At 47.5% G+C, this 21,772-nt stretch overlaps 1 protein-coding gene across 7 annotated transcripts in view; it reads right to left on the reverse strand.

Moving 5' to 3' along the window:
• Window positions 1-639: 639 nt before the first annotated feature.
• The window catches only part of PAX5 (paired box 5), a 133,500-nt gene continuing 112,367 nt past the window's right edge, over window positions 640-21,772 (reverse strand). For all 7 annotated transcript variants that reach the window (XM_077171377.1, XM_077171376.1, XM_077171374.1 and 4 more), the window contains 2 exons: window positions 9,421-9,507; window positions 640-1,088 (listed from right to left, as the gene is read on the reverse strand). In XM_077171377.1, the coding sequence (XP_077027492.1) occupies window positions 1,012-1,088; window positions 9,421-9,507 (164 nt within the window). In that variant the 3' untranslated portion in view covers window positions 640-1,011. The remainder of the gene's footprint in view (window positions 1,089-9,420; window positions 9,508-21,772) is intronic.

Below are 21,772 nucleotides of genomic sequence, written 5' to 3' on the forward strand. Positions count from 1 at the left end.
AATATATGCGCTTAACAAAAATCATAACCACAGTATTTCTCTGCCTTCCCCTTGGGGTTTTCATGACTGGGATTTAGCACACAATCTGCAGAGATATATGTAAGGTCAACTGTTATTTAGGAATTCCTTCCTGGAATTAACTTGAAACCAGTAAATTTGTTCCAGTGTTTAGTATGATGACAAATGAACAGAAATTAATATTAAGCAGTAAAGTATCACAAAATTGCCTATGTCTTTCAGTTGCCCATGTGTTTGATACCAGCATATAGCATGATCACACACAACTGTCAAATAGGATGCTCTATATAGAAACAACATCAGCCCAAAATACAGCCACAATGAGTGTTAACCTGGTTCAAAGTTGCTTAAAGCTTACTGAGTTCTTTGAATCAGTGCACCAATTTCAAAACACACTTTTGGATGTGTTTTGACTTCATTTTTGTACAGTGTTGCTCTTTATGCTTAAGCTACTCTTACAGTAATACAAACAAGCAAATATTTACAGTGGTGTGCTTGCGTAAAGTTGAGCAGACTGATTTTTCTTTGCCACACACAAAAAAAAAAGATAAAAAGAAAAAAGAAAAAAAATAAAAAGTAAAGAAGAAGAAGAAGAAGAAAAGAAAATTGCCTTAAGTCTCACAGCCTGTTTCAGTGTGCAGCAAGAGGGAGCTGCCCCAAGGGGAGCTGCTCGCACCTCTTCCTTATCCCCAGATACAGCCATGGCACCCGCAGGCGATTAAAGCAGTAGCCAGCCGGCTGCAAAGAACATGAAGCTACCACACATTTTTGACCACACAGAGCTTCAGGAGTGCCACTTCCTCCTGTTTCTCTGTTTGATTCAGGACCCAACCAGATTCAAGAATACAATAATCAGTTCAACAAGCTTTAAGAGCAAAATTCCAATTATCATGTTCCTACTAGGTACTTTCTCCTTCCCTTTTGGCGAGGCTGGCATGGTGGCAGCAAGACGAGTCGCATGTGCTGTCAGTGCCGATGCCCGGAGCTCCGGCGTCAGTGGCGGTCGTAGGCGGCGGCAGCAGCTGGTGCGGCTGCTCCACGGGCTGTAGCGCTGTAGTAGTAGGGGGAGCCTGTGAGAGATGAGACCACTGTGAGCAAGACAAAGGTGGAGAGGTGCCAGCTTGCAGTGTTCTGACAGTGGGTGACAGAGAGCACTCCAGCCAAACCTTCAATAAAGGCTGGCTAAATAGAATGAAAATTACATTCATTCATTCATTCTGCATGAGAAGGAGGCTACCACTGCTCTGCATTGCTGCTTGCCATTCGATACCTTCTTCCATTCCTTCACTCAAAACATCAACTTCATTTACTTCATGAAAAGAAGTTAATTACTTTTCAGAACAGAAAATCAAGATATTCCAACCCCAACATACTACCATACTCTGACTTCTTTTAATTTCCCCCCTCCTTTTAGAAGGAGAAGGTTGACCCCCAAAGTATTCAAAGTATTTCAATGAAAGCACTTGTTTACCAAGAAAAGGCCTGAAAAATATTGGTGAAAATTGTCTGTCCTGCAGGGCTAAGCACTGGTGGATCGGATGATTACCCAAGGATCACCAGGAACCTGGACTATTTGTTTGAATGAGGAAGAGTCTTTGGTATCCAGAGAGATACCAATCTGTCCAGCCAGCACCAGTTTTAAGAAACCTCCCAAGCACACCTGCAATGAAAGCAACTCCAATCCATCCTAAGAAGGGAATTTTCTCTCTTCAAGGTGCTACCAGTTTGGTCTGCAAGTCACCAGTTTCACATGCAAGGGATGTGAGGCACATCACAGTGTGGAAGAACCCCTCTGGAAGGACTCATACTCAGCCACATTCATCTGAGACCATCAGAGAGGTTTGGATGAGCAACAATGAGCCAATGCAAGTAACAGCTCTGGAGTAGTAAGGGTTTGTTTTCATGAGTGGCCCTGTCTGAGAGCTGCCTTCCATCCCTGCCTTCCACACACATGAGACAGCAGTCTATCAGACATTGTCAAACGTCTTCACAGCCCTGGATGTGACTTGCTGCAGAAGCAGTGACTTCTGCTGCTTCAGTGACACAGAGGAGCCGGCCCCACCAGGAAAAGGTGATGCCACCACCTGTGAGAGTCTGTCCAAATTTTCCCTCATCTGCCTCACGATTGTCATTGGGGGACCACTAAAGAGAAGACCCCCCCTGTCTAGAATCCCTGGCTCTGAAGGAGAAAGTCACAAGCCAAAGGCCCTGAGACCTGAGAGCACAGTGTTACTGTTTTCACAGGTGTTGTTTGCTGTATGCCAAAAAGGCGGCACCGTGCCCTTTTTGCAACAGTAGCCTTGGGAGCTGTCCCACCTCTCGGCCTGGCTGGATTCTCCTGAGTTTCAGGTGGTCCCCCCACAGCAGACCCTGACCTGTTTTACAACCACCGTGACAGACAGACTGAGATGTGGGGAGCCTCTCCATCAAGGACAGACATGAAATCTCTATGTGAAAAGGCCCCTCTGCTCCTCCCAAGGACTGAGACACGGAACCCCCATGTGAAAAGGCCCCTCTGCTCCTCCCAAGGACTGAGACACGGAACCCCCATGTGAAAAGGCCCCTCTGCTCCTCCCAAGGACTGGGACTGAAACCCCCAGCCTGGGGCGGGTGTGTGGGGGACCAAAGCTGACCAAACTGAGATGTTTGCCTGCAGGTTGTGACCACTGGACCAAGAAAACAATGGCTCTCATTTACTGCTGAGAACATGGACTACCTGTTACATCTATTCCTTATTGTATCTGTTCCCTCCCCCTCACAATTTTCAATAGAATTACCATAATAAAAACCTCTGAGTTAGCTAGAGATTTTGAGATCTCCCCAGCGTAACAGGCGGATCCTTGACTGGACTGGACCAAAGGACTTGGTCTCTACGTTTGGTAGCTTTATCCCCCTCTTTCTCTCTCTCTTATCTCTCTCTATCTTTTTCTCTCCCTTAATCCCTCTATCGCATTTTGCTGTGGTCATTCAATAAAGGTGCATTTGTTTTGATTATCACTGCAAACCCTCTTGTACCGTTTCGGTTTTTGCACCCTGAGATCACTCCTACAAACCATCACAACATCCGTTCACTAGGACGGATTGTGACACGACCTCAGTGGGGACTGTGGACTCCTTAGGAAAGTATCCATGGCAGTGAAGCCAAAGGCGCATTTTTTGGTTGTTTACTTCCCATCCCAGACTAGCAAACACTGCTCCTGCAGGTCCAATGGTTGCCCAGTCCCTAAGGCATAGCCTGAGTGTAGCAGTGCCCCAGTTGTTCCCCTACCATGGCCCCGCACACTCTCTGGAGCTGGAAGGGGAACCCAGCTGGCATGCCTGGTACTGTTGGTAACATGCTCTGAGCTGAGCCAAAAGCCTTCCCCTCTGGGAGGCTCGAGAGCTTCCTGCTGTCTCCTCTTACTGTACAGCCTCCCAAGGAACACTTTGCTGTTCACTCCAAAATTACCTGAGTGATTACTTGAGGGCTGCTGGTTCAAAAGCCTAGGCACAGAGTAAGAATCACACAGGGATTTTAGGCTACCCTAATCCCTAAAATCAGGGAAAGTTGCTGTTAACCATTAGCAAAATGCAGGGCTACCTCACTGCTGTGGGTCCAACAGGCTCAATCTGACAGGCAAGCCCAGCTGTTCCTTCTAGGCTCCTTTTGTCCAGAGTGCCGTCAAGAGATCAGCTCAGCTTTCATCACCAGCCTCCAGCTTTTCATTTCCAAGGGAGCACAAGCTGATGCATCCAAAAAACAGAGCACAGGCAGCATTTGCTCTTGCCCAATATGTGCAATGTGCTGCTCAGCACAGTTGGTCGGAGAAGAAAACTTTGTCATGATCAGTATCCTACCACGGCATGTGGCACTCTGATTCTGGAACCTTGAGGGGTCAGAAACAGAGAACTTTGGCTACTGGAATGTGTCTCCTGCACTGTGCTGTGGCAAAACAGGAGCTTGTACACAGTGTGTGGGTCTGTGTTGTCCTCAGTTGCATCCTTACTGATGCAGACATCCAAAATCAGACAAACCCACTGTGAAGGGTTTAAACAAAGTAAAGCAATCTTCAGAAGTGTGGTCCTAGCTGACCACAGCTGTGGTCAGTTTTACTGTACACAAGAATACTCAAGAGAGTCTGTGAAATCACAGACCAGGATAAACACTTGCAAAGATGTCTTTATACAAACTCCTAGGCAGGAGCCAATCTGACCTAGGTTTATTTACTAAAAGCAAAAATATTTTAAGCCATAGTCAATGGCGTTAAAGCAGATCCCTTCAGCAGGTCATCATTCCACTTATGTTTACACAAGTGCAGTCTTGTGTTATCTGTTGAGGGCACCATAACTGCTATCCTGGGCTGAACAGATAGTCTTCTTCCAGGTAACTGACATCAGGTTAAGGAGCCCCAGCCTCATGAGCTATATTTCCTGGAGAATACTGGAAAGCTTCACAAGGACAGTGAAAGCCATTCTTATGGGTAGCCTAAAATTAAATGCTGTATACTTCATATCCCAGCCAAACTCAAGCCATTGAAAGCAGAGAAAACTTCCCTGGTTGAATTGGCTACTCTTGAATGAGCAAAGGCAAAAGTTAACAGCTTATCAGACCTTGAAATGTGCATGTCATGTCCAGCTGGGGTTTTGAGGATGCTCTTTGGGAGCTGCCCTCTTGGGATGCTGAGTTTGTTGGCCCATGTCCCCTCATGGCCAGTCCAGCTGCACAGACATCCCTGGGGATCATGGCAGGCAGTACCTTGAAGTAAAACAGCTCACAGGCCAGTGAAGAGGCAGGTGGAACTGCTGTCCTCACCCATCACAGCACCAGGAGCTCAGTGTGGAGCAGGCAGTGATGGTGGTCATCAGAGATCCCAGTCCCCACTGGCATCAGCACTAGCAATAGTGATGGCAGCTCAGCTCAGGCAGGAGGAAAAACACACAGGTGGAATCCAGCAGCACCAAACAACTACACTCTGACTCATGGAGCAGTGTGTGGGTCCCACCAGAGCTGGATGCAGTGCTTTCTGAGGTTTTGGGGTAAATGGGGTCTTTTGGGGGTCAGAGCCTTTTCACACTCCCTCTTCCTCTACATCTGTTCTGACTCAATGCAGCTACAAAAAGCCCAATATTTCTCCCATGCATTCCAAAGGCCTTACATTTCTCTCAAGTTAGATTTTGCCAGTTTGCCTTTCAGCTGTGCAATCAAATAAGCTTGTATTTAAAGTGAAAAATGAAATCACTCACTCTTCCTGTCACCATGCCCCCATCCAGAACAGACTAGTCCATCCTTCTGTCATTTTTCCTTTCTAATTCATACTATCATCAATTTACTTCTTGACACAGTCATTTCTAGTGCCTACTTGTTCTCTAATCTTTCCACAGAATCCCACAGAGGAATTGAATCTAATCCTAATTGAGAGGCTCCAAGCCCTGCCCTTGCATGATGCCTTGCCAGAAGTGGCAGACATGGCCCAGTGATGGTGCGGCCAAACCCCCCCAGCCCGCGCACAGGGATCACACTGCGTGTGAGCAGGGACACTGCATCACACAGAACCCACAGTGAGCAGGGTTCAGACAAATGCTGCAAGCCAACAAAAACTGACTTGTTTTTCTTCATTAGACAGTGTTGCTGTTATCTGTCCTTACCATGCACATGTTGAGCTGATCCTATGCTGGTGTGCACCAGTATGTGCCAACAGCCTGAGCCCTAGACATGCACATTTGCCTCCCATGCACTCATGCATGTGCCTCCGTGTGCACCCCTGCACTGTACTGCTTGCAGGTCATTTGCAGGACAATATGGGGAAAAAAAGAAAGGAAAAAGATGTTCCTTCCCTGAACTCTTTGTCTGGCTAAGAGATGGAGATACCCACTTCAGCCACTAAGCCAGACCACACAAGTGGCCAGAGTTTATGTCCTCTTCCCAGCACAGTCCCCAGGAACTTGGGGACTGTCTTCACTCTTGCTGTGGCTGAGGTGGGACTGAGTCATCCCCCACAGCAAACATTCTCTCTGACACCCAAAGAGGTGTGGGCGCCACCAGGGTGATGCAGGATGCAAGAGCATGAAGACACTGCAAAGCTGCAGCAGGTAAATGACTTCTTCTGCCCCTGCTTCTGTTGACCATTCTAAAGGACCATGGCTTGATTGTCTGCTCTTCCCCAGGAGCCATGGGGCACAGAATTTGGGACTGCCCGGAGAGGAGGGAGCACATTCCCCCGTCTGCACTGGTTTCATGACAGCTGGGGCAGAAGAGGCTTGGTGTGTGGTGCAGAGGTGAGAAGCATCAAAGCAAGGGCAGAGCAGACAGCAGGGTAATGGTGAGTAGCTGTGTTCTGCTGGGGCCAGACAAGCAATTCCCGGTGTCTGCATGAGCATGGTTCTGCCTTCCCCTGAAGACACCACCACGCACCCCTCCTTGCTACTCCACACATACACAGGACAAAGACTGGGGACTAAAAACCAAAGCTTTCTCAGTATTCTCACCTCTCTCTTTTTACTCTCCCCCAAATATAATTTTTCAATCCAAGTATCCTTTCCTCCACTTGCAAATCATGGCATTTCTGCTTTTAGCTCCTCTTTCACAGGTCTCAGACTTGTGTGATTGCTGTGGTGCAATTCTTCCTTCTCAGCACAGGGAATTAATTGAACGTAGGTGCTGCTAAGTGCTTACAGTATTACACTTTCATCTCAGTGAAAGGAGCAGGACTTTGTAAAACAAACTGTGTCAGGCAATGTACCAGTCCTGATTAATTTTGTCAAGGTTTCTGCTCTGAGGCTGATACTGCCAGAGCTTGTTCTCGGGAGAGAATTACTAAATACACTCACGTATACTCCTGAGAGGAGTGGAAACATCCTGGATATAGTTCAAATTAACCTATTCTCCACTGCGTGTGCCCAGGCTCATCACACAGCACCTTCTGAGTGTGCAGGGATACTTGGGGCAGGCTTAAAGGCCCTGCCACAGACTCCTACTTGCCATAAACTACCAGTGGGATTAGAAGGCACTAGGGAGAAGGGATTGTAGGATCAGGCTTCGAGTGACAAAGGTAGAGCTGTGGATAAGAGGGATCTCTGTAAGGCACAAGAGACATCTGACCCATTGACTGTAGTTGATTGGAGACACATTCTTGATCAGATCATACCAGGGTACTTTGACCTACCCATGGTCAGACAGGGGATTCCCTCTCCAGGAAACTCCAGCCCCCCCAGTTCTGTGATCAGACTGAACTGAAATGGTAAGTTCATCTTTAGGACCTGCTGCAGAACAAAAACTCACATTCCCTTTTTTTTTTTTTTTTTAAATGCTGAAACAAAGTATATTGAAGAGGACAAAAATAAGGAAGCCAGGATTATATATTTTACATTTTCCAACAGAAAAAAAAAAATCAGCATTGACATTATAGCATGAAACACTTCAATTGCCAGAAAGCTACAGTTTCCGGAAAAATATTATAGCCTCTGATTCTTTTTGCCCTTGCCTCATTTAAACACATGTTCACAGCATGTTGCTGGGTAAATGCATGAAGAAATCTGCTGAAGAAATCCCCTCCAGCCAGAGAATAAGCTTTGCTGTAAGAAGCGCACTATGCCCATAACTGTTCATATGTCAAAGATGAGTCAGAATTTGCCCCCAAAATGCATGATCCAAAAAGGAAATGAGAAAAAGAGGATCAATGTAGAAAAAAGGATATGGCACAGGTAAAAGGTCCTGCCGGCAAGCAGTTGTCTCATGACTGGCCTCTGTATAAAATCTTCTGCTGACCCAGACCTACCCATCTTCAGCATCTTCAAGGCATCACAGAGACCTACCCTGCCCAGCACTATGGACAGCATGCTCAGAGCTGGTGCAGGTCCATCGCCTCCAATAAAGAGCTGAGCAGGCCATGGCTGCAACCCACTGCTGACAGAATGGAAGGGCCACTGCCCACACTGGTGGGGTGGCTCAGGAATGGCTTTGGGATGGCTCCAGAAAGAGTGCACACCCTTCTAATGGAGGTGAATATCCCCAGGCAGGAACATAGTAAACAGCCCAGGAGCCTCTCCAGAAGTCCTGTCTTCATGCAGAAGAGCAGGATGAGAGCTGGGTTGTCATTTACTTTTAGTATCATGCCAATTTCTTTAACACTTCAGAAGGAAATTATTTTTTTAAGGTTTTTTTTTGTTGTTGTTTTACACAAAACCGGGCTTCCCAGGCCTATCCATGATGCAGGGCATTGCTGAAGCAGCTTTACTGATTCAAAAGGAGTTGCAAAATGAGAAATGAAGAAAGCATGGTGTGTCCTCTTGCCTCTGGCAAAAGCATCTTCCCCATGCTGCTCAACCAAAATTCTGCCAGCACCACTGGCTGTGGCCATGGAAACAGTGGGTTTAAGCACAGGGACTCCCCTGGCTTTGTGCAGCTATGCCCATCCATATTAGCTGAAGATCTGTCTGTTGATTTATGATGGAAGCGCTAACAAACCCTTAAATGTGGCACAGCAAATAACAGCATTATACCAGCACCATGGCATGAGAGGCAGAGGCTGTCTATTGCTCCCGAAGGATTTGTTTAAGGACAAGAACCATGATGAATACAGCCTGGGTGGTTCAATTACATGGGGACTCAATTACTTAAAACAAAGAAACTGGATGAAAAAAGTATGACAAAAATTCAAAATTATTTCGCTGCTGGAGGTCACATATAACAGCCCTGTCATCCATAAATCTGGAAATCTCTAAGGCATGCTACTCCTGTGTTGAGAGATGACAATTAATTGGTATTTTACTTACCTCATCCATGCAAATTATGCAGGGAAAAATTCTAATTACAGCATGCTACATGTATATAAGGTCAAAGTGGGCCAGCTTTTGACGGGGTGTAAAATGGATTATGTTTATCCTTCACATGAGGGCCATGATCCTGCAGGAGTTACAGAGCTTCTGTCTCCCATTGCTCATAAGGACCATGCTGGCATCAGTGAGGCCGTACCAGTGGTCCCTTGCTGAGGAGAGATGGAGTGGGCATACAGACAACTGGGAAGCAAACACAACATGAGATCAGGGAGAAATGCAAAGCACACACACAGGCAAGCAGCAATGTCATAGGAAGCAGTGGAGCTCAGAATTGCCTGCAAGCAAACTGGCACCACAAGTTTTGTCTGAACAGGGTCCCGTACCCTCAAAAAACTTGGTGACCCTGCTTTCCAGCAATACCCTATGTCTCTGGAAGGATTTTCATCAGAAGCAGGAAGACAAGACATTTGGGCCATCTTGTTGGCAAAGTGAACCAAGAGCAATCATGCATCCCAATGGGGACCTGCAGTCCCATTCTGGGTCTAAACATGACTGAGGACAAGCTGGGACACACATTCTGCCCATCCCAGGGCTGGACAAACACTGCACATCTTGCACTGATCTCTCTAAACAGGGGTGAACACTTACCCAGGAGTCCAGGGTTGGGAAACCTCCAGGAGTCGTTGTATGTTGAATATTGTGGGTGGCTGTATGGGCTCCCAGAAAACTCGCTCCCTAAGTTAAAGAGACAAAGACAGAATAAAAGGTCATTTGATTTGAGATGACAGTTACCATTCTGAGGTAAAGGGGTTCTCCAGTGTGTGCTCTGCTCTACTGACAGCCACAGTAAAAGCACTGGTGGACACTCTGCCTTGAGAAAGGGGAATATGAAATAAAGGATTAAGTAAATGGGTGCAAACATCTTTTACGTGTCTTTTTTGTGCTGCAACCCAGGCCTCTGGGACACACTGATGGGGCTGGCCTTTGCCTCTCCAGCCCTACAGGACTCAGGTGAGAAGCACAATACAAGGACAGGGCTGTCCAGATGGTCTCTGCTGCAGGAGAAGATGTACCAGACAGTTTCTAGATATTGGATTCCCTTCATGGAAAGCTTGTCATGGTCCCAGATACTTCTCCAACACTGTAACCCAAGGAAAGGGATGTTTGCTTTAATTTCAGACAGATTTGAACCCTCCAGACAAAAGCACAAAAAAGGCTTGAAAAATTATGGCTATTTATCTCCCCATCAGCTCCCATTCTTCCCATCTGTTTGTTCTCTTCATATGTCACCTGCTTCATACTTCAGCTGCAAGCTCTTCAAAACAGAGCCTTACAATATGGGGCTCTGACCTGGCCCCTCCACCACACAAATGCCAACACTGCTGCTGTTTCATTAGGAAATGTTCCTTGAATTACAGATTTCCTCCTCTCTCTCTTTGTTCCTCCTTCCCTTCTCCCTCTCCCACATGTAAATATATAAAAGCACAGCACAGCAGGAGAAAGGGTATGTTTCCTAAGGCAAGATTTGAGGGCTGACAGGCCACAGCAGATGCTTGCCATGATGTTTGCCTGCTTTGGTCCTTGGCACTGGCATAGCCATGACCCACATCCAGGAGCTGCCATAACCCCAGCTAGGCAGTGGACCCCTGACAGTGTGTCCTGAGCAGCTCAAGCACCCTTGTCCCGTACAATCTATAGACCCAACCTGGAAACCACATCTGGGTCTCCTGGCCAGTGAGTAGCCATGGTTTAGGCCGTTTGCTGCACACTGGTGCTAGGGAAGAGGGGATGATGCTCTGGTCACCAACACATATGGTAAGGTCCAGGATGGCTTGATCTCCACATGATTCTGCTTCAGAGAAAACAAGCTGCCTCTCTGCCTGCACCACGAGATGAACAGACTGAGTGTGCTGACGGCCGGACCAGCCCATCACTAGTCTGCTACAGGAAGTCTCTGTCAGCATCTCTTCCTTGTTTCTTTTCTGCAGCCCTTTGGACCCATGACACTTCCTCGGAGCAACTCACTCTCTCTCCCCAACACAGCTTCCATAGAGAGAAGGGCCAAAATATGCAGCAGCAAGCACTTCCACACTTAGCACACCTTGCTGTGCCAACATCTCTTCGCAAGCTCAGAGTAGGGTTTTCCTTATTGCCTCTAAGGAATGGCAGTACTTCACCCTGTGCCAGGAAAAATGGAGCTGTTTCAAACCTTTCTTCAGAGGGAAGCACACAGTACCTACAATTCTTCTCTGCTCCTGTCCCTATGGCTGATGGATGACTTCAGTGCCTGAAGGTTACCTCTGTCAGAGTGCTCATTCTAAAAGAGTAAGGCATAGCAAAGTTGACAATGCCCAAAGAGATGCTCAACATACTGCAGCCACTCGACATACTGCAGCCAGTGGCAAGAGCATCCCCATTGCCTTCCACCAGACAGGGATCCATCTCTCTCCTGCACAGGACACAGCAGCTTCTCTTAGGTCCTTTCTGCCCCTGCATCAAAACACTTGAAGCTGTTGTCTCACCCAGAGTCCTCCCTGATTTTTCCCTGCTTCTAGAGCTCCTGGGCATCCAGCTCATCTCTGGCTCAGCCTGTGTTTCTGGTATTTGCCCAAGCCTGCAAAGCACACAGGCAGAGGTCTGTCTGGTAACTTCACTTGTGAGAGTCACAATGTTTCCCAGGCCTGAAGTCACAGTCACATTCTCCTGCCAATGTGTGGCACACTGAAATCCTTTCATTCTCCAGGTGCCTGTTCTACAACAAGGCTATCACACACCACCTTCCCCAGGGGTCGCATTTCTTCCTTTCCACAGGGAAGTGAGATTTTCAAAGGTTTAGCTCTGGTTTAGTTGCGCAAAACAGCTGTGCTGCCTGACTGACATGACACAGAAAAGCAGATGGGAGTGAGTCTTGCTGCTACTTCCTTCCTGAGAGCTGTGCAGAGCATGGAGGCAGGGACAGAGGGGACAGGACAGGAGATGTAGATCGTTGTTCTGGGCTCTTTGCACAGAGTGCACAGAAAAGCTTGTCCTGTCATTCCTGCACCAGGAGCGCTCCAGGCTTGAAACAAAGCTCACAATGAGCTGTTTTATGCCTGCAAGAGCTTCATCCCAAGGGGAAGCATTCTCCCCTTGGACAACATGACACCTCATTTTCAGCTCTCCCAGCACTCTCCTTTCCCTTGATCCTTTCCTCCCTTCTTCCATCCCTCTCTCCCTCCCCTGTCCTACTCTCCTGGAGCTGCACAGACACAGTCCATTCCATGCTGATGCTGTGCATGCCATGGAGTGGGCAGCAGCACTTTCCAAGCATTTATCAGTGCTGCAGCAGGGCTGTGGGTGGGAATGGGCTGACATTTCATTGTTTCATCCTCTCCTGTCTTGCCCTCCTCCCCCACCATCCCCACTGCCCTCCTCCCCACACTCACACACAGACACACATCGTGGACCCTCTCTGGGGGATGCTCCAGTGCCTGTCAGGCTGAGGCTTCCAATTCTCTGTTTTTTATGCCTCAGTGGTCAGGGTGTCAAGCTCCTGCAGTACAGACCAGCCAGAAGCCCGAGGAGTCACTGAGCACCATCAGCTCAGTGACAGTATTGCTCGCTTCTTAACATACTCTGCATATCCATCAGCCTTGCTGGAGCGGGGGGAGGGGGAAAAGAAAAAGAGAGAGAGAGAGAGAAGGAGGGAAAGAAGGAAAATGAGAGGAAAGAAACATAGAAACATGGAAGAAGGGAGGGGAAAAAGAGAAGTGGGGGAGAAAATTGCAAGCCCTGTTATTACCACCACAAGACTTGGGCAGACAAATGGTACAGCCCTAAGTGAAACTAAGGTAGATGAATGAACACTGCATGACTGCTTCACAAATTTCACCAGATATTCCAACGTCCATCAACTACACTTCTTGACAGCACTTCTTAGCAGACAGCCCTTGCCCCATTCAAAAACAAACACCACGGATCAGCCATCCAAGGATGCACACACGCGCAGTATGTTGCGCACACTGACTGTCACAACATGAGCAAAGGGTGGGAATCACACACATCCCTCCTTCATGTAATATGAAGTGAGCTTTCTCCTCTGTAGTTCTCACCTCCATGAAACACAAAGACACAAAACAAAGGATTCCTGTGAGAGTTATTTCACCTCTTTGCCACAAACCTGTCTCTACACTCCACATACAGCTTTAGCCCTAAAGGGGTCAGACCGTTCCATCATGCCTCCAGAAGTAGAGGTAAGGAGGGGAAAGAACAAAGACTGATTCCCAATAACACTGCTGCTACAAACCAGTGGCAAGCCCCGGGAGATGCATTCCACCCTGAGACAGTGGGACAGAGATAGACAGTCGGATGGTGCTGGATGGGCCTTCTGCTGCTGCAGGACAGTACTGTCCCCTCTGCTGCATTCTTTCTCTGGGACCATCAACTCATGTTTACCAGTCTTCTTGATTTTAAGGTAAGCTTCCTAAAAGTTTTCTTTCTGAATTGCAGAGAAGCTGAAAAGCATGAGTGTAAAAATTTCAAGAATGAAGAGATAAATGAAAAAATATCACCATGTTTTTCATACTCCTGTGGCTTTAGAGAACTGCTGCTGCAGGCACATCCATGTACCAGTAGTGGGAATGGGCCAGGAGGGTAAGGAAAAACTTCCTGCCCTGCAGAAATGCAGAAGGATGTCAAAGCATGACCAGCTCTGACAGAGGCCATGTTCAGCCAAGGTGTGGAAACTTCTTCAGCCAGGATGGAAAAAGCCTGACCACTGTCATTACACTACATCATTCAACATGTAGAGTGTCTGGCTGCAGCCCTATGAAGCACAGCAGTCATGAGTCCTGGGACTTCGTGACAGCACCAGCAGGAAACAGCAAATTAGTCAAACGTTTTTGTCCAGCAGATGGTAGTTTTGGATTGAAATGCAGAATTTGAGCAAATAGTCTGCGAAGGAGCTTCATATGCCATTTCTGGGTATAACACATAAATCTCAAAAGACCTCATGAATCAGAAGCTCCAGAGCCAGTACAGTGCAACAGGAATGTTGGAGGTTAGGACTTTTTCCTTTTTTTTCCTTCTCTGAGGGAATTTTCTCCTATTTCTTTCCTCTGAGATGATAACTACGATACTTAAGACACAAAAGATGTGGCTTGGAGGAGGAGGAGGGGGAAGGGTGCAGTTTGCCACCACCCCCAAGCTGGGGGGCTTTCTCTCAGGAAGTGCACAGATACTGCAAGATTTTGGCTGGGGGTGAGGGACTGGGCCCAGCCTTAGCTCTCTCGCTCACTCTCAGGATCAGAGGAGGGAGGTCATGGTCTTGGTGCCAGGCTGCTGCTGTGGGGAGAATTTGCCGCCACTGCAGGGTTCTGTTCTTCACTGCTTCTCCTTCCCTTTGGTAAGCCTTTGCTTGTAGAAGCGGCCATTGAACTGGCACTTTTTCAACACTGGAAACGACCCTTCCCATCTGCTCAGGTGCCTTAGGGGAAAATCTGGGACCCCAACCCGTCCCCCCTCCAGAAGGAGCCTGGCTGCCACGGGACTCGCTGTTTTCTGCCACTGCTTTGGGCTTTGTGCTACACTTTACCCAACAGCCTGTGTCTGCCGAGACCCCCACAGCTCCTGGCATGGCTTCTGAGCTCTTGCTACACTTTGTTTTGCCACCCCGGATATGCTCGCCCCTGCTGTTCCAGCCTGAGGTTCCTGCTACAGCGCATTTCACCAGCCAGTGAGGCACTAAGACCGGCTGTTCCCCAAGCATTTGCCAAGGAAGCCCCTTTTCTGGAAGCCCCTTTTCGGGAAGCTCCGTTTCTGGAAGCCCCTTTCCTCTCTCTGCCGCTGGCTCACCCGCCATTACCCCACGAGGGAGAGGCGGCCGAGCTGGCGCCACAGCGCCCCCTGCAGGCGCGGGGGACTGGGACTGGGACTGGGATCGGGACTGGGACTGGGACTGGGGTCGGGACTGGGACTGGGATTGGGGATGGGGATGGGACCGGGACTGGGGATGGGACCGGGACTGGGGATGGGGCTGGGGCTGGGGCCGGGACTGGGACTGGGGCTGGGACTGGGACTGGGGCCGGGACTGGGACTGGGGCCGGGGCTGGGACTGGGGCCGGGGCTGGGACTGGGGCTGGGACTGGGGATGGGACTGGGACTGGGGATGGGACTGGGGCTGGGACTGGGGCTGGGACTGGGGATGGGACTGGGGCTGGGGATGGGACTGGGACTGGGGATGGGGCTGGGGCTGGGACTGGGGATGGGGCTGGGACTGGGGCTGGGACTGGGGCTGGGACTGGGACTGGGACTGGGACTGGGATAGGGACTGGGACTGGGGCTGGGACTGGGACTGGGATAGGGACTGGGACTGGGGCTGGGGCCGGGACCGGGACTGTGCCTTTGTTTGTTGGTGCTGCTGTTGTTTGTTTGCCTTGTTTTATTTGTTTATTTGTTTAAGTAAAGAACTGTTATTCCTTTTCCCTTATCTTTGCCTGACAGCTCCATCATTTCAAAGTCATAATAACTTGAAGGGTAAGAGGTAATATTTTCCATTCCAAGGGAGGTTCCCACCTTCCTTGGCAGGCACCTGTCTTTCAAACCAAGACAGAACCAGCTACATGCAGACAGACACAGGTTTGTACACTTTTTGCTGAGTTTTCTCAGACACCAGGTTTTTGCGCAAGCGTTTGGGACACGGAGAAGCCATCAGGAACGTGGGGGTAGGAGTTTGTTATCGATGTAATAGTTATTAGCAATGCGGGTTGTGCAACTGCAGGTGATATAACATGAAGGTATGCAATGGACTCTCCAGCTGCCACCCACAGGGAGAGTGACCATGACCAGGCAGCCATGCCATCCCTCCAGCCAGAGTTGTTGCAGCCTCTGCATTCTCCACTAGTGTCCACTGCCGGGCCTTTTTGTTAATCAAGCTCTGCATTTAGGACAATGTGTTACTCAGCCCTTCCATCTGGCAAGAAATGAAAAGAAACCAGGAGAAATGGTATTCAATAAACACAACTGCTTAAGAGACAAGAACAGAAGGTCAGGGGACAAAATGTGGAGTTAGGCCAGAGCAGCAATATCTTCAACATTCCTTCTGGGGGTTTGGGATAAGTTTAAAAACTATCTGCTGTATTTGTCCCTAGGTTGGTTTTCTGCAGACAAACCCATCTCCCTGTATGTCTATACTCCTGGTGCCTCTACCTTTCCCTTCTGCTGAGGGATCTTTACTGTAACTTTTCAAAATTAACATTCTCATGACTTGTATTTGTTTTCTATAGTTTTATTTTGAGGAAGCAATCACATGGATCATAAATTTCTTCAGCGAATTCCAATAACCATCATTACCCTGGTAAGCAAAGACATGCTTGAATGCATGGGGAGCAGATATAAGCACTGCACTGAGCCATGTGCTCACACCCACACATCCCTGGCTGACTCTGTGAGGCAGCAGCTATCCAAATACAGCCTGGAAATGTGTTACATCAAAGTTCTGCTGGCCACAGGGCCAGTCACTGCCTGAGCTGGAGGATATAAATCAAAGCAGAAGCTTCTTGTCACCCTGGGCCAACACCACCCCAGAGTTTCATGATCCAGCAGCTCAGGCAACGTCCCACATAATGTCAGAGAGACAAACAACTGTACAGACCAGGAAAAGGGTCTGGGCTTTCAGCAGAGAACAACAGCATGGTTTTCCCTCAGTAAAATAAACTTTCCTCTCCAGATCAAGCCATTGCAGTGGTTTAGGGTGAGAGAGAATGAGGTTTGCAGTCCTGTGTGGGAAGCTGCTGCCTCTGAAGCTCACAGGAGTCATTCCATTAGAAGTTTTCCCCATGAACAAGAGAGCTGGGAAAAACCTTTCAGTTGATACTCCACATCACATGTAAAAAATGTTATTTCACATCACTAACATATTTTTGACAATTCAGACAAAATACTTCAGTGAGAGTCATGGATTTGGGTTTGGGTTTTTTTTTTAATCAGTTGTTTTCCAAACAAATCTTTTCCTTTTAAATTCAGAGAAATACTAAATACTAAATTTCAAATTGAGGTCAGTGAGGCCAAAAAAAAAAAGAAAACAGTCAAAAGTCTCAGTGGTAAACTAACCATATCTTTGAAAGGAAGAAAAAACTGTACCTTTGAAGAAAAGACCACAGTAATTTTTATTGTTGGTTTTTGTTTTGATTGAATCTTGGACTTTCTTCTAACTTCACCATTCATTAGCAAATAGCAGGATCAGAGATATACATTGCTCTAATCCGAGAATATGAGCTGCATTTAACCTGGGGGAGTAGCAACCCAGGGCATGCCACAGGCCAGCCACCTGTCATCTGCCAGGTGCTCTGGTCCCTCACCTGCTCTTTGGGTAGAAGTCCCACTGAAGGAAGGAAATGGATCACCCTGCTTTCAGCTCTGCAGACCAAGCACACTTGGCTGCCAACTTGCCTGCTCTAGACTGAACAGTATACATGCTGCAGAAGTGCCAAAAATGGGGCAAAATACCAAACTACACTCCTACTGTAACAAAGCAGGTATTTCCGAAATAGCATCTTCCCCCCCACCAGGAACAAGCTGAGCAGAAAAATACCCTGTATCTAGCAAAAGCCTTCCATGATCCATCCAATTTGTTTCAATGAAGATACTCAGGGTCATAACCAACTAACACCCAGGACAAGCTGGTGGGATTCATAGATGAATCTTCGAAGCGCAGGCTTGGAGAATGTTCTCAAGATTGTGTTACCAGGAACTATGCCAGAATGAATGACACATCCAACATACATCAATGGATGCTGCAGCCGGATCCCCCAGAAGGATCTGGCAGCCTGGGGGGCCAGTACACCCCTTTCAGATGCCACGCTTGTGCCCATTCCTGCAAGCAATGCAAACCCCACCCCAAAGAGACATATCTTCACTCTGAGCAGAGTGACACATGATGGAAGTCCCCTGAGCTCACATGGTACTTGGGCTAGCATGGGTCGTGGTGGGGAGAACCTTTAATAAAAAGAAATGTTTCCAAAGGGGGCTGAAAAATGTCATTTTGGAAAACCTCTTCAGTGAGTAGACTCAAAAAAAGGGAGCTGCTTTTCAACACACCTGAGGCCCTCTGCATCAAAATGGGAAGCTGCTCCTATTGAACCTGCACTTACCTGGCATTGTATTGAGCAATCTATTTATTCTCACAGGAAAGAAGTGAAAAAAGCATCATAACGGAGAAGTGGAAATGCTTTCTATACAATTAATATCCCACCATCAGCCTTTTTTATTCCAATGATGGAATTGAAAAGAATAGATTTCAGCAGAAGAACAGCCGTCAGAGATGTTTTTCAAGAAAAACTTTTCTTAGACAGGACAAAACCTTCACTTGTTGATCTTAAATGAAAAGAACCCTGACAAACAGTGAGTCCTTAGAGCAGTAAGCCCTTTACCCATGTTCTTTCAACACAACATGACAAAACTACATCAAATATTTCATCCACCTTTAGCCAAGACAGAGTGTCTGGAGCTGTGATGTGCTGCAACCATCAGGCCAACCCTGAGATACTGGCATTCACAGGATCCCAGGCAGTGCCACTAATCTGTATTAATAATTAGACAGCATTCTGCCTGTAGGAATTACTGCCAGAAAATGTGGCAATAATTGTTAATTACAGGGGCCAGTGGTACAAGCCAGACTCTACTTTGGCTGCTGAGCATCTGCAACATCCTCCTTAAACAAATCTGAACAAACAGAGGAATACTTTTGTTTGTAAGAACTATTTTCTCTCCTAAAAACATGAGGAACAACACACTTTTCTTTTTCCCCAAGAAGCTACAATATATACATTTCCATAAATAAATATACAAAACTATACACTTCATGGTCATTTACCTACAGACACTATCAGAGCAATCCAGCTGGATGCCCCCTGGAGAAATGCTGGGGGCAAAAGCCAGGGTGTGCTCCCATAGTAGGTGGGGTATTGCATACAGTGCCATTGGCAAGGGGACGAGGCATTCTTTTCCTGGGATGTCAGGGGCTGCAGCAGCAAGGGTGCACGCACAGAAACACACCCCACATATGGGGACACACACTAACAAGACCTGCAAACATGGACACACAGATGTGTGCATACTCCTTACACACGCAGGCTTGTAAATCCACTGGCAAATCTGCGGTAAGTGGATCAATAGATCACTTATAATCATCTCTTACCCTTCATACACTCACACTCACCAAAAGCACATCCAGCCCATGTCTGTCCCATCTTGAAGTCATTGATTAACCCTTCAGAGAGTGGCTGAGGTGCAGCCATCTCCTAAATTTTCACCCATGTGATTTCAAAATGAAATTAGCCCCTACTTTGGCTAATTGCTACTGCACATCAGGCAAGGAGAAGTTTATTACAGTTGAGAATAAACATTCTCTTACATTCAGAGAGCATCTCTCCAAAGTTCCAAGTCCCATCAAGACCGCCAATTAACTTCTAATGAATTTGAATATAATTATGTGATTACACAGTTTGGCTAATCTTTCTCCCTTATTTTATCTTTACATTAGGCAACACTGGTCAAAGATGTTGTATTTTAACAGTTCTGACTGGGCTGTCACATTGTAAGAAAACAGTAACCTGCAGATTTTTGTAACAGTACTGCATTTTCAAGAAGCTATGAGGCACAGAAATCCCATCAATGACTAATGAGTTGTGGGTTAAGGTGGACGTACCTTGCTGAGAAGTCACTGTAGTATTCTCGACCCGTGCTGCCTGCCATAAAATTTTAATGCTGCTTCTGACATATTTATGAAATACCTCACCTAGTCTTTGCAGGATGACAAAAAGATTTACACCCGCAATTACTGCAAGCACATAGGTTTTAGCTATGCACTTTAAACTTTTGTACACAAAGGTATTTAACTTTAATACAACAAAGGTAGGTGGTGCCACAGAGCAACCATATTGGAACTGCATTAGGAGAGATTCATTTCTCTATAGAGGAGGACAATTGCCCAACACATCTGAATATAAGATGGCATTGCAATTAATTGCAATGAGGTATTTGCCCCTTGCCTCTCAGCTGCCCCTGTAGAGTCATCTCCCCTCTCCACCAGCCACTAGCCTGCAGACTAGGGGATCCCAGGTGGACCTAGCATCAGGAAGCTGCACTGTGATATCAGTGATAACAGTGATATCAAGATCAGCAAGCCACACTTGGCCATGTGCAGAGCCTCAGCATCAGTGCTGCCAGAAATGGAGCTGAGAACACACTGCTGTTCTGTCTGGTTGCTGCAGCTGCCCATACCAGACTGTGTCTCCTTAAGCCTGGTTGGTGGGGCTGCTGCAACCCTCTCAAAGCCCCCTTGCACCCTGTACAGAGTACAGGTGAGTGGCAAAAGGTGATGAACAACACAGAGAGAGTGCAGGGCATTGAGAACACAAAGGGGCAGGCTAGATGAGGGTCACAGAGCAGACAAGGGACATGTGGCAGATGCGATGCACAGAGTGGACAAGTGGCACAGAGTGGACAAGGGTCATGGAGCAGACAAGAAGCACAGGGGATGCATCCACACAGAACATCACCCCATGCCTTTGTGCCTATGCCCTCCCAGCCTGAGCAGAAGCAGCCCCGTGGCACACCAGGGCAGGCACCATTTTGCCTTCTTTGCTCCAGACTTGCCAGCTTGGTAATGCAGGTGGGAGGAAAGGTAAACAACTGACTCAGAGAAAGTAAGTTCTGCAATATGGTTTCATCCTAAATTGGTGTAAAAGGCCACAAGAAGTATATTGCGGGATTAAAATATTTGAGCTAGGCAGAAGAAATATTGCAGCTGGATTGAGTGAAAACATTCCACTCCATGGTTCATCCCGACTTGAGCCTTTTCTATAAATTCAGCCTTCATAATGACACTGCAATGTGCAGCCACCTCCAGGAATTACACAATAATTTACCTCATAGCAGAAGATATAATGTTACGGGCCATAGTAACATAGACTAAAAATATTGTAAAGCCTGGAAATTAAACATTTTGGCAGCTTGATACATGCACATTGCTGCTGACATGGAGGCTGTCTTCAATTATATTGCAGTGCAGGTGTGGGAACATGAGCAGGGAAGCATCTGCATGACTGAGGGAGCATCCACCCACATCAGCACTGTCTCAGGCATTCCTCTGGTGCCTCAGTCCCCAGTGACTCCCAGACCCCATCATGGACTGGCCATGGCTCACCTGGGACTGGTACAGCAGCTCCAGGAGAGGGCCAGGTCCTGCCCTTTCTGCCAAGGTGGCAGCATCACTGAGAGATGGAAAAGTCTCCTGTGCTCACCTCCTGTGTGGATAAGCTCTGCAAGCTGAGACACACAAATCTCAGCATCTCAGCTATTCTGCAAGACCAGGTTTTCAGCTGGACTGCAGGCTTCATCTATGCCTGTTTTGGGGCTTTAGCACACTCGCAGGGTCTGCTTTCCCCACTTTGTGATTGTGGGAAGCTTGAAATAGACTCACATCCCCAGAAGAGATGATGTTCTTTCTGACACCAGAGACGATGCAAATGAATGCCTAAGTGACATTGCTGAGGGCAAAAGCCAGATAATTTCTCACTTAATTTCCACTGCACTGCTTTGCTTCTACACCATATCCACACTACAGTCATCCATTAAAGGCAGAGAATAAAACCTTGTCAGTGAATCTCAGACGTCTGGGAATGTGGCAGCTCGGTCCTCTGGCACAACGGATGGGACATTTTGCTGGCAAATGCTTTGTAGCCTACACCATTTCCAAATAATGTCTGCAGCTGCTTTACCTGACTTGATCCAGCTGAATAAGCCAAAAATGGTACCAAGGAAGAGAAGACACAGGAGGAGAAGGAAGTCTCCTTCCACACATAGCAAGTTAATTCTTGAGGGCACCATGATTTGTCATGGTACATGCCCCAGGGGACACATGGCTCCCAACAGCCCAGTGCATACCTTACCAGGACCAGGCTCCTCATTGCCGCCTGGCATTATTTTTCCTGACTTTAGTAAATGTGCAAGAATCAAAGGC

Source organism: Agelaius phoeniceus, chromosome Z (assembly GCF_051311805.1).
Source record: "Agelaius phoeniceus isolate bAgePho1 chromosome Z, bAgePho1.hap1, whole genome shotgun sequence".
Classification (NCBI taxonomy): Eukaryota; Metazoa; Chordata; class Aves; order Passeriformes; family Icteridae; genus Agelaius; species Agelaius phoeniceus.